At 39.1% G+C, this 15,690-nt stretch overlaps 1 protein-coding gene across 11 annotated transcripts in view; it reads right to left on the reverse strand.

Moving 5' to 3' along the window:
- KIT (KIT proto-oncogene, receptor tyrosine kinase) overlaps nt 1–15,690 on the reverse strand; it is a 119,218-nt gene that overhangs the window by 67,806 nt on the left and 35,722 nt on the right. For 4 of the 11 annotated variants that reach the window (XM_070612888.1, XM_070612889.1, XM_008526291.2 and 1 more), the window contains exons 2-6: nt 15,167–15,436; nt 12,300–12,581; nt 11,067–11,203; nt 6,266–6,434; nt 1,634–1,823 (exon numbers count right to left, since the gene is read on the reverse strand). In XM_070612888.1, the coding sequence (XP_070468989.1) occupies nt 1,634–1,823; nt 6,266–6,434; nt 11,067–11,203; nt 12,300–12,581; nt 15,167–15,436 (1,048 nt within the window). Of the gene's footprint in view, nt 1–1,633; nt 1,824–6,265; nt 6,438–11,066; nt 11,204–12,299; nt 12,582–15,166; nt 15,437–15,690 lie in introns of all 11 variants that reach the window. The other 7 variants (XM_070612887.1, XM_008526292.2, XM_008526290.2 and 4 more) reach the window with 3 other exon arrangements.

Genomic DNA, 15,690 nt, shown 5'->3' on the forward strand with positions numbered 1-15,690 from the left:
CTCCACCCTCTGTTACTTCTTCCTAGGGTCCTTCGCAGTATTTGCTATTCAAGCTTCTATTTCACTGTCGGGTAGCCAGATACGGCTGTGCAGACTGAGCGGAGTTAACGATAAGGGCTCCAGCGTGGATGGAGTGCCCTTGACCAACACGGGCTACACAACCGACTGGACGTATGCAGTGGCTTGTTCAGACTCTCCTCACACCGCACACGCTCCCGGGGCAATCCACTCTCACACTGAACTATCTGCTGTTTGCTCACAACTTTTGAGTCTCTATCTCTAGGCCAGACTCCTCTGTGCTACGCCTCCTGTACAGAGCTATTTTCATGCCCATCCCCACTGCTATGGGGGCAGCTAATAAGGACTCACACCTGCAACCTTCTCCCACGTTTGCCCTTGGCTGCTTAGACCCACATGGAAGTTGACTGCCCACCAGGTTTACAGCCAATGAGTGACTGACAATGGGAAGGGAGACATGCCCAGCTCCAGAGTGCCCTTGAGATCAAATCCTTTCTTTCTTCCTTTCCCCTCCCCACCCTGCTCCTCCACGCCCGGGCAGGGCTCTTTCTCCCTTAATGAAGCCCTTGCCAGAGAATTCTTGTATCAGGCTCTGCTTCTAGGGAAGCTGACCTAGGATACTTCCTACCTCAACATCACTAGAGATCCCACGGTCAACCTCCAATTCAACAAACCCCAAGCTGAACTGTCTCCCCCTCCTCCTCCTCCTTGAAGGGTATCTCCTCTCACCGTCCAACCTGGCTGATGGCCTCAGACTCCCAAGGGACATCTTCAGCTCCTTCCTTCTCCCTCCTACCCCTTCAATCACTGAATCTTGTTAAAGAGGTAGCCTGGACACCCCCCAAATCATCTTCTTCCCTCCAACCCTTAGACCTTGGCCCAGAACACCAATATCTCTCACCCACATTCTTGTAACGGCCAACAGCCTCTGACTGGAAAAAACTACAAACTCTCTAGGCATCGACTTCTTATTAGTCATCTGATCTCGGTCAAATTACTTAACTCATCTGGGCCTTAGTTTCCTCTTTTATACAAACGAGGAAATTAAGAGTTCCCACTCATAGGGTTGTGAGGACTAAACTTATCAAGTTAATATACATAAGGTACGGGGAACAGTGAAGGACAGAAAAAAGCACACACAGCTTTCATAACATGTTACTATTGCTACTATTTTTATGACAAATGTTTTGAGGATCAAATGAGAGGCCTGATGAAAAAGAACTCAAGTTCACTGCTTGGCCCAAAGCTACTTAATGATTCTGAGTTTTCCTAAAGTTTTAAGGAAACGATTGAAGGCACTCACTCTCCTCTTTCTCTGAAGAGAATTATTTAATGTGCCCCTAGTATACGCCAGTCACTGCTGTGACATAGCCTCAGAACTCTGGGGAAGAACTATCCCCCACTTTACAAATGAAAAAAACTGAGGCACAGACTTTTCATGTGCGCTAAATACACAGCAAAATGAAATACTGGGATGGAGACTCAGGAAGCAGCCCCAAACTCCCTTCCATAGCAGATGTCCTCTCATACATTTACGGGTCACACGGTAGGATCTGGTAAGCCAAGTGGAAGTGGGGGGAAACGTGTAATGTCCAGTGCCGGGCCCTCTTCTTACCTGATATTACTTTCGTTCTCAGACTTGGGATAATCTTCCCACTTATCAGTGGAGGTCCTGTTCATATATATCCACTGCTGGTGTTCAGGTTTGGGGTAGGATTCATATTCAACAATCAGATCTACATTCTCTCCATCGTTCACAAATACGGTAGTATTCATCATAGGGAAGACATTAATGAACCCTTTATCTAATCATAACAGAGTCAAACAGAAAGAAACTGTTATCCACAACTACCCGACAAAAAACACAACTTCATCTTTGGATTGCAAAGATAATTGACAGGTTTCCAGTATTAATTGACCGTAGCAAGTAAAAGAACGTTAACTCGCCGTTTCACACTTTATTTTGCTCTTGCAGAATCACTGTCACAAAGTGAGAAAGGACACACAGTTGGAATGTTTATTCTCCCACCTCAGTCTCATAAGCAGCTCTCTTAAAGATCTATCATCATCTTGTAAGTCTTCTAGAACTGCTAGCCTTGATGTTTATTAGGTTAAAAAGTATTCGAACTAAAGAGTTAGCCTATACCCAGACCCAGGATAATTGTATGTGTGATAAGAAGCTGTCATAAATCAAGAAGAGAAAGAGACCTCTAATGTTCAATTAAAAAGTTGAAAAACTGTCATTTAGTATTGGAAGAAAAATAAACTTACATCTTCTCATCACATCATCTGTCACAGATGGATCAAAGATAGCATTTTAACAATCAAACTGGGTTTGTTTTTTTTTTTTGAGGAAGATTAGCCCTGAGCTAACTGCTGCCAATCCTCCTCTTTTTGCTGAGGAAGCCTGGCCCTGAGCTAACATCTGTGCCCCTCTTCCTCCACTTTTTATATATGGAACGCCTGCCACAGCATGGCTTGCCAAGCGGCACCATGTCTGCACCCGGGATCCGAACCGGTGAATCTCGGGCTGCCGAAGCAGAACGTGCGAACTTAACCACGGCGCCGCTGGGCCGGCCCCTCAAACTGTATTTTTAAGTAAACAACAGAATTGACTCCTATCAAACTTCTACAGAGGGGGCAGTTTTCTGGGCTGTTTAGAAGCAACAGAAGAAAAAAGTTATAAAAGAAAAATCAGAATATATAAACATTTAAAAATGTCTATATAGTAAAATTAACCAAGGTAATAGGAAAAAGAGGACATGAAACTATAGAAGAAAAAAATATTTAAACTAGTAACTAAAATAAGGCATCACATTTCACTTATTAAAAATAGCAAAACTTCAATAAAGCTGTTAAAAAATAAAGTATATCCATCCTATGGAAAAACAATACCGATTTGAAATAAATGCAATAGTTTTGCAAGTGTGGTAAAAGTAGCACACTGAGTGTGACACATTAGAAAGTGGCACAGCTCTTTTAGAAAGCATTTAGCAGGGCTGGCCCTGGGGCACAGTGGTTAAGTTTATGTGCTCCGCTTCAGTGGTCCAGGTTGACGGGTTTGGATCCTGGGTGCAGACCTACACCACTGTCAGCCATGCTGCGGCAGTGGCCCACATATAAAATAGAGGAAGACTGGTACAGATGTTAGTGGAGGGCAAATCTTCTTTAAGCAAAACAGAGGAAGATTGGGGCTGGCCCGGTGGTGCAGCAGTTAAGTTTGCACATTCCACTTTGGTGGCCGGGGGGTCGCCAGTTCGGATCCCAGGTGCAGACCTATGCACGGCTTGGCACACCATGCTGTGGCAGGCATCTCAAATATAAAGTGGAGGAAGATGGGCACGGATGTTAGCTCAGGGCCAATCTTCCTCAGCAAAAAAACAAGAAAAAAAAAGCAAGCATTTAGCAATATAGACTTTTTAAAATTATCTGTTCTTCAATTTAACCCTGTAATTTCCATTTGAGAACTCTTCTTAGTGGATGGCTACATGCAAAAAGAGGTGCTATTTACACTAGTTATAATAATTTTTAAAACAAGAAAACAGAAAACTGGTTAATTAATAAAGCAGCCCTTAGACATGGTTATATAATAATAATATAAGAGGTTGGAAAAGAATGTAGTAAAACAATTGTCAATATTATTTTTATAGCCACCATTTATGAAATGCTTACTATGTGCCAAGAACTGTCCTAAGTACTTTAGCATACATTTCATTTAATAATTATGACAAATATTTAATCTTGTAACAATACTGAAAGAGAAAACTTATAACTCCCAATTTAATAACTCCTAAAAAACCCAAGTTCTGGAAAACCACATGGCTAGCTACCCAATGGCAGAGCCCGGATTTGAATACAGGTCTGCAGGAAGCCAAGGCTGGCCTCTTCTTAAGATAGCACATCCTAGAGTCACTGTATACTTTCAGTTAGAGAGAGAGGGAGAATAATACTGTCTGTGTAATTAAAGTGCTGCTGCATACAAAAAGATAAACAATATCTTAAAAATGGTTACATTCCAGTTAGTGAGATTAGGGAAGAGTTTTTATTTTATTTTATTTATTTTTCAAAATTTAAAAACTAATTGTAGAATGTAAAATGATCATTCACTATCTTTGGCATTATTTGGTTAAATACACTGATGTCCCACAGGAGTTGTCATTATCGTATCTACTGCCCTTTCGTTTCCTTATAGATTCCGATTACAAATTAATTCCAACTATCCTTTGTACCAACGGAAAAAGGGTTTTTCAGGTGAGAACAAAAAATCATCCAAAGGAAAACTGCAGATAGAAAACTGCAGATAGAAACCACCACTCTGTTCTAATACCTGAGTCATAAATCATACCTTCCACCATTTTTAAGCTAATTTAGGTTAATTTTGAGGGAATAAATATTTCATCTGAATGCTGCATTAAATTTTCAGGTTCTCAAGGTCTTAAATCCAAAGAAAGCACACAATGCAAAGTATTCAAATATTACAAACAACAACATTCGCACTGATACTATTTCTCTTACAGTCATATACAAAACACTAGTCTGAAGTTCCTCATTTAATCCAGTGCAAACACTATGCCAGGCACTTTAATAAAATCTGTTGCCTTTTCTCCTTTCACAGCCTCGGGAGTTAGAGGCTGTGTTTCTCAGAGGAGAACATGCAGGCAGAGTTAAAGTAGGGTGCATTCGAAAGTTAAGTGACAGAGCCCAACTGAAAACCAGATCAGGGCCAAGCCAAAGCCTTGTGCTCTCCACCACTCCACCTTGCATCCAAATCCCTCTCTCAACCCCTAAAGAAATTACTTTTCTCTTTGTCTCTTCCTGTTCCTCTCCCATCCCAACCCACTCCTGAAACAACACAAAACCAGATTCAGGTTTCACGGCCACAAGTCTTTCCAGTTATATAGTTATATTCTTGGAAATTGATGAATGGATTTTAAAAATCTGATTACACACAACAATATGCTGAAAACATCCTTCTAATTGCTTTCTGGAGCTGAAGCTGATATATCAACACACTCCCTAATCAACTTAGCAAATTAGCACTTATGGAGTTTAATATTTTAAAAGCATAGCTTTCTATTCAAATTAATAAATGGTTCATAATCACGTTCAGGGACAAAGTAGCACTCTTTCTGTGTGCTGACTCTATAATTGCAAGTAAAATGTCTTCTCCACATTCGGTCTGCTGAGCTACTTTCCATTAAAACATGGGCAGAAACGCCAAAATTATATGAGATTATGGTGGGATAAATCACAGATCTCTAACATTGCTACATAAATTATTGAAGAAATATGGGGGAAAGGAGAGAGAGGAAAACAAATATCACATCATTTTATTATTGCTCGTGCTGAAGAATTTCACCAGCCTCAAGACTTAGTCAAAGCCAAGCAAAAAGAATGAATATGGTTGCATTAAAAAGACAAGAAAACAGATTAAATTCAAACAATACTCAAAAGACAAGAAATGTGCAAATGAAGTAATTTAAAAATTAGTATTTTTTTCAGTAAATCAAAAACATCAAGTACTTCCCTAGACTTTGCTCTCATTAAGTAGATGATTGGAAAATATTTAGAGAGATTTCTAGAGTGGGGAAGAAAAGGCTAAAGCAATTGTGTACACCAGATATGATGGGGTTAGGGACACAGGCTACCATGTTCCAGTTTACACTCTGTAGGACCCATGACCCATTCCCCAGTGGCCTCCTGCCTGAAGGTCTATGCTATGGCCTAAGGTTGGAGAACAGGGCATGGTGAGGTGCGTGCTAGGGAGGAGAGGCTCAAATTCAGCCTTTCTTGCTACAAATGAATGAGAGCCCATGAGGGGTAAAACTCTAAACCAAAAGGCCGAGGGGCCTCACCCAAAGATTCAGAGAAATATCTTAGGCTCTAAGCCTTTGCTCTCCTCCAAAGACAAAGGCTACACCATTTCCAAATGCAAGTCATTCAGCAAGGACTGGAATTTTTGAAAAAGCTCAACTTAAATTTTGTTTGTTTGGTGGGGAGGGGAGGCTGCGTAAACAACGTCAGTTACAGCTTTCCACTTCCCTCTATTAAACCGGTAGAATTTCCTTTGTGCTCTAGTTGGAGGGGGTGACGATGTTTTCATTCATTCATTTCATTCATTCATTCATTCAGTGATACTAAAATTTCTAAAAATCTGTTCAACATTCCATTAACATGAAAAGGAAACTATCTAGTAATTTCTTCTTTCACTACTGCCAGTAATTCATACATTCCCAGAGATATTTACCTACTACTTCCAAGGTTGTTGTGACATTTGCTGATCCAAAAGTATTATTGGCGTAACACATGAACACTCCAGAATCGTTAACTCTTGCTGGGCTGATAGTCAGTCTTTCCTGACGTACAAAATTGAAGTCACCCTGATGTGAGCTACTACTCTTTACCTGTTCTTTAGTCTGCTGGTTTCAGAAGGGGAGAAAAAAAAAATCAAAGATTACCATAAAATTTATATTCAGGATCCTTCCTAGATAAATTAAAAATAGCAGCAATTAACTTCTCCATATTAGCATTCATTATACACTACTTAAGTAAGAATAATAAAGCATCATGACAAGTCTGTCATTGGAACACTTCATATTACATGATTATATTGAAAGATAGTCATTATTAATGATTAGAAAAAAACATGAAAATTCATTTCTTAATAACCACAGCATACATAATTCCAAATTCTCTGCAGTGCTAAATATTTTTTGTGTCAAGTTTTAAAAGTTACTATAAGAAATATTACAGAATATGCATAGTTATATGATATCAATATTTCCCATTATATATTTTTCTATTCTATATCCTAGTGACTGAAAGAAAACACATTGCTAATAATAATAATAGATTCTATTTTACTAACATTTATCTTACTTTCATGAAAAAAAATGGAATCACAATGTCTAAAACTAACTTGGAAACTCATCCCACTGTTCTCACCCAGCAGAATTCTGGCAAATATTAAGGGGAGTTCCAAAGTATATAAGACCCAGCCCCAAATTATTTAAGCATGAGCTGAAGAAAAAAGGTTGCTAATTTACTCTTATGATATCATCATCCCACTCTTATTATTTGTCTCCAGACAAGACATGGAGAGATTTCTTGTATGGAAAACATCATGGGAAAAAAACATAACATAAACTACAGCCACTCTGAACAGATTAAAGGGAGTAGCATATAGCTTTCTACACCTTCCAAACTTTTTGTATTGTGAATACATTCCTATTACAATGGGAAAAAACAAAACAAAACTGAAAAAAGAAAGTAAACAGGAGCTGACATGGACACAGAATGAGATCAAGGGTGATTTGTTGGCCAGGCTATGGTGAACCTACTGACATTAGACCATTCTGACAGCATTATAAATCAGAACTGTCCTCGGGAAAGCAACTTGGCGGTATGTTCATATACCTGATCAACTCCAGCAAATTTAACTCAAGGAACTTAACTCAGTAAAACACAAAAGCTCCTGCCCATGTATGGAGATTCCTCAAAAAATTAAGAATAGAACTATCATATGATCCAGCTATTCCACATCTGGGTATTTATCCAAAGAACACAAAAATACTAACACTAAAAGATATTTGCACCCCTATGTTCATTACAGCATTATTCACAATAGCCAAGACTTAGAAACAACCTAAGTGCCCATCAATGGATGAATGGATAAAGATGTGGTGGACGTAAACAATGGGAATACTATTCAGCCATAAAAAAGATAAAATCTTGCTATTTGCAACAACATGGATGGACTCTCAAGGTTTTATGCTAAGCGAAATAAGCCAGACAGAGAAAGTCAAATACCATATGATTTCACTCATATATGGAAGACAAACAGCAACAAACACATAGATACAGAGATTGGATTGGTGGTTACCAGAGAGGAAGGGGGAAGGGAGGAGGGCAAAAGGAGTAATAAGGCACAGGTGTACAGTGATGGATGATAACTAGACTTAGTCTTTGGATGGTGAACATGTAGTCTATACAGAAACTGAAATATAATGATGTACCCCTGAAATTTATATAATGTTACAAACGCATGTTACCTCAATAAAAAAAAAAAATGCGCAAGAGAAAAAAAACCTCCAAGTTATTTACTGCAGTGAAACCTCAGAGATCACCTAAATGTGCACTAGGTATCAAAATTATGAGTATGAGAAAATAAGAAAAATGTTTATATTAATTAAAAAGCATTAATTGAGGGTACCTTAAAACTGCAACAATGTGATAATACATGCGCAGAGAGAGAATATGAAAAAAAGATGCAGGCAATATAGCACTTATAAAGACTAACCACATGTGACTATTGAGCACTTGAAACGTGGTAGTCCAAACTGAACTGTGAATATAAAATATGTCCCAGATTTTGAAGTCTTAATATAAAAAAAATTATGTAAAATATCCCATTAATAATTATGTTAATTATGACAAAATAATATCTTTATATACTGCATTAAAAAATATTAAAATCAATTTCACCTTTTTTACTCTGTCACGTGCCAGTAGAACATTTTAAATTACATAGGAGGCTCACATTGTATTTCTATTGCACAGCACTGCTATATACAATGGTGGGATTCTATCTTTTTTTCTCATGTGATTATATTTTTGGAATTTTTTTACTTTAAAATCAGCACACATAAAAGCCAATGCCAAAGTTGAATGTTTTGAAATAAAAAGAAGAGAAACCTGCTTTGTTAACTAAGTGTGAGACCTTGGGCAAGTCGAGGATACCACTAGTCTCAGCTTTTGTTTCTAAAAGGGGACAAGAACACAATGGCCTTTAAAGGCCCTTCTAGTCTGGAGCACTATATGGATTTGAAGATACTCCTTCCTAAGAGAGTCTTCTAGCAATTGGCAGAAATCTGTCATTTCACTGCATAAGATCAATGGTTAAGAAGATGTAATAACAAGTTGAAGTGACATTTTCCCTGGCCTCTCCCAGTCCATCATGTCACAGGCTTCCCCTCTACAAAGGTAGAATGACAATGGACAGTTAATATACCATATTCTAGAATCACAGTATCTTCTTTCTAGTTCTTGCAAGAGCCTAGGAGTCTACAATAGGGAGCTACACAGAAACAATGAACATGCCAGTGCTGGAAGGAAGAGCTTGGTCATAAAAGTGACGCAATATTGACACCCAAACTTGAAGATCATAATTTAGGATACTGTCAAAGATCATAATTAAAAGTGAGTAAAAGTACAAGGGTTTAGAAGCATTCAAAAGGTAACCAAGACTCAAAAGTGTTGAATAAACGCCAAGACTCACGTTTTAAAATAAACAATTGCAAAAAATGCTAAAACAGTCATTTTACCCAAAACTTCATTGCGAGTTAAACTTATTCCTAAATGGTCAAAATCACATACTATGGATTTTTAAAATAATTTGACAGTGCTAACAGTGCTAAATATTCCAAATTAAGCCAAAAGATACCAATAAAAGATTCATGGATGAACCTTGGCATAGAGCCATGAGCCCCATCTGCAAGTCACACATTGCATATTGTTTGCACGTGATTTGGTTTTCCTTAACCCTTGGAGGTGCACACTGGGATTTCCCCAAAGAGCTCCCAACACTGAAAGCTTATCTACCAGCGCCAGTGGATTAATTGGGAATGGCATGCAGGGCTCCTGGGAAAAACGGTTCAGAACAAAACTGCCTGGGGCAATTTAATTTCTCGTCTCAAAAAGGCTAATTTCCAAGTTATACAGAGGCTCAGATACACACACAGTCTAAATTGTTCTCTCATCTGAAATCAAGGATACAGAAAGCCAATTAATATGGGATTGTGTTCTGTAAGATTAGTCAAAAATCCATACATAAGCTATTATTTTTATTAAATTATATGTTATGAACACTCAAACTTGTTTCTCTGAGTCACTGGTTTGAAAGAACAAATCTTACGATACAATCCATTCTTCTAGTCAATGGGAGACTTTCTTTAGCAAGCTACCATCCATCACAGGTCTACAGGAGGACTATCATGCTTTGCATTATGCTAATCACTATGGTTACTTGTTTAGCAAAAAATTCTTTAAACAGGCATGAAATTGCCAATGTTGAATATAGAGCATGAGGAGGAAGAAGAGGAAGTGGAGGGGAAGAAAATAGCACGCTTTGTTTTTCCAGTGTATGCACTGAAAAAAACCACCATGAGAGCTAATTACCTAGATGACCAAGATTATTCAAACAAAAATTATTGAAAATTCAGTCAATGGGAATTTTAAAGCAAAATATTAGGCATTTTAAAGACTTTGCTATTAATATGACTATGCAGAGAGAGAGAAAAAAACAACCTTCAAATATAACTGGCTAAAGTTTAATTTTAAGATACACCTCAACATGGTCTCTGACATAGCAGACATTCAACGTGCGTTTGTTAAACAAATGAGAACCTAAACATGTCTAAATGTTTCGGACTAAAGACAACCATTTTATTAATAGGGACTAAAACAAATAGAAAACCATTAGCAACTTGATCTCAGGTAACCAGCCTCAAAGGAGGAAATTAGACCCAGACAAAAAGAAATCTGTCTCTCAAATGGATAGGCCACTTCGTGGGAGAGGAAAGAGCTTCCAGGTAAATCTCTGAGACCCATTTATCCTTTTTAAACATGGAAGGAAAAAAACTGGCAACTCTTCCCCATGTTTTAAGTAATCTGGCCTGAATAGTTTCGATAAGAAGTTTTAAAATCAACGTATTTATGCAGTTAACCATTAATTTTTTTAAAAATTTCCCTACTAAAGTCATTCAAAGAAACAGCATGAAGTAATAAGTCTGAAGTTCTCTTTGATTTTCTCACAATAAATTTACAAAATGACACTTATTTGTTACTAATAGCGAATGTACACAACTACATATGGCGTCATGAAAGTGGAAAATACACATCTCAACACATTCCCAGCCAGTTCCACCTCACAGACACACCAGCTGAGCCATCCCCGAGATAATTAATAGACTCTTTTAAAGAAAAACCTTAAAATCTCCCACATAAAGAGAGTGATATATTGAGAAAAATGAAGGAAACTATTCACTCACCCGGCTGTTTTCCCTTATCCACATTGAGTCCACGGAACTAGACACATCTTTTATCAAGCACGTCACTGAAAATTCTTCCCCCTCCCTAAGAAGATAGCTTGCTTTGGAGACAGACACAACTGGCACAGCTCTGATGGCTAGAAAAGAAAAGAAATGTGGCCCTCAAAGAATTTATTCTATTATAGCATGACATTTTAACTTATGATTTTTCCTCAAATGTGCACAGCTTACTTTGCCGCCTTTTAAATAAAACATAAAGTATGGTACTAACTGATCTCTATTATGTGCATATCTGAAGATATCAGCAATTAAATCACGCATCCTTCACGGAAATTCATTAACATTGAGTGAAAAAGATCAGATTGTCTATTGTGAGGTTCTAATGCTCCTGGACAATGCTTTTTCAGTACAGGGAGAAGCCCTGGCGTACGGAAACCGATTTAATCTTTGCCTCGCATAACCTTCATCGTTTCACGAGGATGTGACCTAAAACTAATTCTATTCTTTTAATCAAATAAGCATCTTTCCCACGTATTGTAAAAATAGTATCTTGCTTGTTTCTGAAAATCCCAGGTTTTAAATAAACTTTCCTTAATCCCAACGAGCATTCTTTTTCAAATGCCTTAATAAAAACTACTCAATAGCTGCATGCCAACTGGTGTTGAATTAGATGATCTCTGAGATACAAATCTGGATATCATCTAGCTACCGAAATATTCTACATAATGCCACCATAACAACAAGGTCCATAGTCAGTTGGTGCTTTCCTCCTCAGATTGTGAACAGTTTTGAGAATGCATTAAAATTAAACAGCTGAGGAGAAAGTCAATTCATATTTCAACAGTAAATCAAGGAAAGAATGATCTGTACGCTAGTCTTTTCAAACAGTGTAACTAAAGCTGCCCAGAAAGCTTCTCTTGCAAGGAACACTTAGTGCAATTATGAAACCTGGGGTGACCTGAAGTCAGGAGGTTAACGACTGTCCCCAGTACGGTCTAAATGCCAATCTGTGGTAGACACACCTAGCTGGAGGCAGTCACGGAATGGCCATGTGGGGCTGGGACTGTGAAATAAAGAATTCACATGCAGCTGACATTATTGTGACGCTGGGGGAATTGATGAACAGCCAGCTGCCTGATTGACTATACTTAGATGGACCAATGGGAAGAGAGAAGTCTTCTTTAGATCAACAGATGCTCCCACTCCCAGAATCAAGGAGGAACGGGCTCATACCTGCCCTCACTTTCAGGGTGAACTTATTCGACAGCACTGACTTGCCATCCTTGTCTGCAGAGCAGCGCAAGCACAGTCGATGATACTCGCGCTTCACGTTTCTGATCGTGATGCCGGCCTTGGGATCAGCGACGAACGTCAAGTCCTTGGGAAGAGATTTCCCCTCGCACGCCATGAGGGAGTAATTGGTCACCTCTGGGTCTGTCAGAGGACAGCGGACCAGCGTATCACTGCCTTCTTTCCCATACAAGGAAGGATCAAAGAGGAAAAGCTTTGCAGGATCTATCAAAAATCAGCAGTTTGAATGGTTGATCACAGGCACTGAAAACATTTTTAAAAGATCTAAAATGTTGCCTTTCGTAACAACAAGCCCTAGTGACTCAAATGGCTGCTGACTCTTTTCTTTGCAAGCAAAAGTAGAAATTACCCAAATAACACTAACGAGTAAGAGTTAACATTAAACTTTTTCCATGCACTCAGCTTGGACCATTACACACTTTATCTATCTCATTTAATCCTTAACACACCTGTATGTGATGGACACTATCATTATACCCATTTTATAGATGAAGAAACTGAAGTCTTAAAAAAGTGACTCTCCTGAAGTGCCATGGCCCAGATATGGCTGGGCAGAACTCTAACCCCCAGGTCTGACTGATATCACAATGTGAGCTCTTAAAACTCTGAGAATATCTTATTACCACCATTACTCTCTTCTACAACAGGGAATACCTCAAGGAGCATGGGCCAGAAGCAGCCAGTCTAAGATACCTAGCAGAGTCAAGAAATCCTCTAACCCCTCTGTGTGGGTCCTTTTCCCGAGCTCCCAGTCTCCAGGATCTTTAAGCTTCTGAATCGAATCTAGAAAACTATCAGCAGGCCACCCAGTACAAATAACACGTGGGCCTCACTCTATTCATATTGCTTGAAAGCTATGTATAAATGTAGCTTCTGGAAATCAGATAAATTCATATGCACAAGGGGAGCTTATGGATCTCAGAAATGCCGTAGCAAATACTTTATTGCCCAAACCAGGACACTTGTGAGTGAGACGGAGTACTATTAATAATTATGCAGGATACCAGGTGTGGAGTCTCAGGCAGACGGAGGCCTCATATAAGCCAAGACAAACCCCATTCCGTATAGTCAATGTGCTGCCATCTCTACTGTGTAAAGATAACACAGGTACACGATTGGGCCAACAGATTACATTTAAATGTTTTCTAATTGTCCTTTCCAACCGGAAATCAGGTGTTCCACAAAAATCAATTTGACATAATTGAAATACACTTATCATTTAATTTTGCCCAATTTTGAAAAAGAGCTTCCCAAAAGGAATTATGTACCTCCCAGCCTCACTAATTTATTCTGTGAATAAATCACCTCACGCTGGCTGAACTATGGTCTGAGGCCATAGTGGGTTATTTTTCCATCTACTCGTTCTCAGTTGCTCGAGTCTAGCTCCTACAACAATACCGCATTTCCCTTCATTGCTGTAACACAGATTACATAAGTACCCAAACATCTTAAATCAGTAATAATTAAGTATAGCTCTAAGTTACTGAGGATGACGTCCCCTATAAAGAAAATTCGTGAGCTCTGTGAGACTGATTTGGCTAACTCAGCGTTCCCCATTGATTCAGTTGTCCACCCATCCTATTAATAAGCAGAATGATACTTCATTACCAAGTGGAACTTACTGAGTACATTCTTGAATGTCACAGAACAGCACACAGGGTGGCTCAACAATTATAGAACCATATCCAGAGGCTAAGCTGGGGCTTATCTATGTATATTTATTTTCAGCTACCCACCAAGGAAAGGACACCAGATAAGCTAAAGAGAGGCAGAATCAACTTTATGGCAACCTTCTTCATAGCGAACACGTGAGTCAACTTTATTAACCCTTGAATTATTCTCCTCCTAGAATTTGGAGAATTCTGTCTCCCTAACAATAATTAGGTAAGGAAGACAGAGTTGGTAATCTTATCCAAATGTCACAGTTGCTCAGAGCTACAATTTGGGATAAATGTATTCATTATTCTTCCACAGTACCATGGATGAGGCCTCCTCCTCAGGCCCACCTATTTCAGTGACAGCTCCAGTCCAGGCACAAACTGAGGAGTAGAAGTGGGCCTCTATTTCTCCTCCTATAACCTGGGTATGTCTCTGAAGCTTTAAGTACTTCAGTTTTTACATCAACAAAAAGATACTACCCCCCACCCAACTTCCCAGCAAACCTCCTCTTGACAAGGATATTAAAAGCCCAAATGCAGATGAATCACTGAATTCATCATAGGAAATGAAGTCTAGAAACACAACTGTCATATTTTCCCTTTGTTTCTAAGAGGTCACAATTTTTTAAATGAATCCACTGACGTCTATTAAGAACCCAGGAAGGACAGGCAGTGCTTAGCTGACTGCGTTATTTTTCTGGAATTTACTCCCTAAAAGTGGGTCAGTTCTTTTGAAGTGTTGGTCTGTTTAGGCCTTTAGAGGCCTTTAGTTCCCTGAAGTGTTTTTACTAAGTGGGAGTATCTGGGATCTCAAGGCATTAAAATGCAGCTTTCCCAAAGGGCCTAATTTATTCTCAGGGTTTACTCAGAGCACCGGGACAAAGGGGCTCGCCGTATTGTAATCTCATTAAAGAAGAGTATCAGAGCCTTGCAGACCTGCAGCTGGAGTGGCACCCAAAGCCCCTGTGCAGCAAAAGATGGGGGAAACTAGCAAAGAAAAACTTGTTTTAGGCTTTCTAGACCCAGCCAGTGATATTTTATCTATAGGTCAGCCCTCTACATATCATCCATGATTAAGAACAGGATATTAAGTTCTCTAAAGCATAACATCAAAGAAAGCCGAACATTTACCTCTAACAAACACATAAATGGAACTGCTTAGGCCGCCTTCATTGGTGCATGTGTAACTGCCCGTGTTTGTGGCCTCTGCTTTCTCCGTGACCCATTCTTTGTGTGTGTTCTCACTCAACTGACCCCAGGTCTCAAAAGTCCATTTGACAAAGCCTGGATCAGCGCATAACAGCCTAATCTCGTCGCCAACACTGACGATTAACTCTGATTTTGCTGGATGGATGGATGGTGGAGACAGTTCCCCTGGACTCACAGATGGTTGAGAAGAGCCTGCCAAGAAAAATGAGAATCGTGTTGAGTATGATCTTTTTCCTTGGCGAAATAAAACATTTCTTCCAATATTGATTTCCATCTTCTGTGTACTCTACAATAAAAATAGGACAAAGCTGCCCTATTTATGGTTAGAAAGAGCTCTGTTTACAGTTTCTTAAGTTCATCCAGAAAATTATTTTCTGCAACCCTCCATTAATCCTGAGGGTCACACTTGGTATGCAAGCAAAGACTTGCCGGATGCCATGGCCTTC

Source organism: Equus przewalskii, chromosome 3 (genome assembly GCF_037783145.1).
Source record: "Equus przewalskii isolate Varuska chromosome 3, EquPr2, whole genome shotgun sequence".
NCBI classification, from domain to species: Eukaryota; Metazoa; Chordata; class Mammalia; order Perissodactyla; family Equidae; genus Equus; species Equus przewalskii.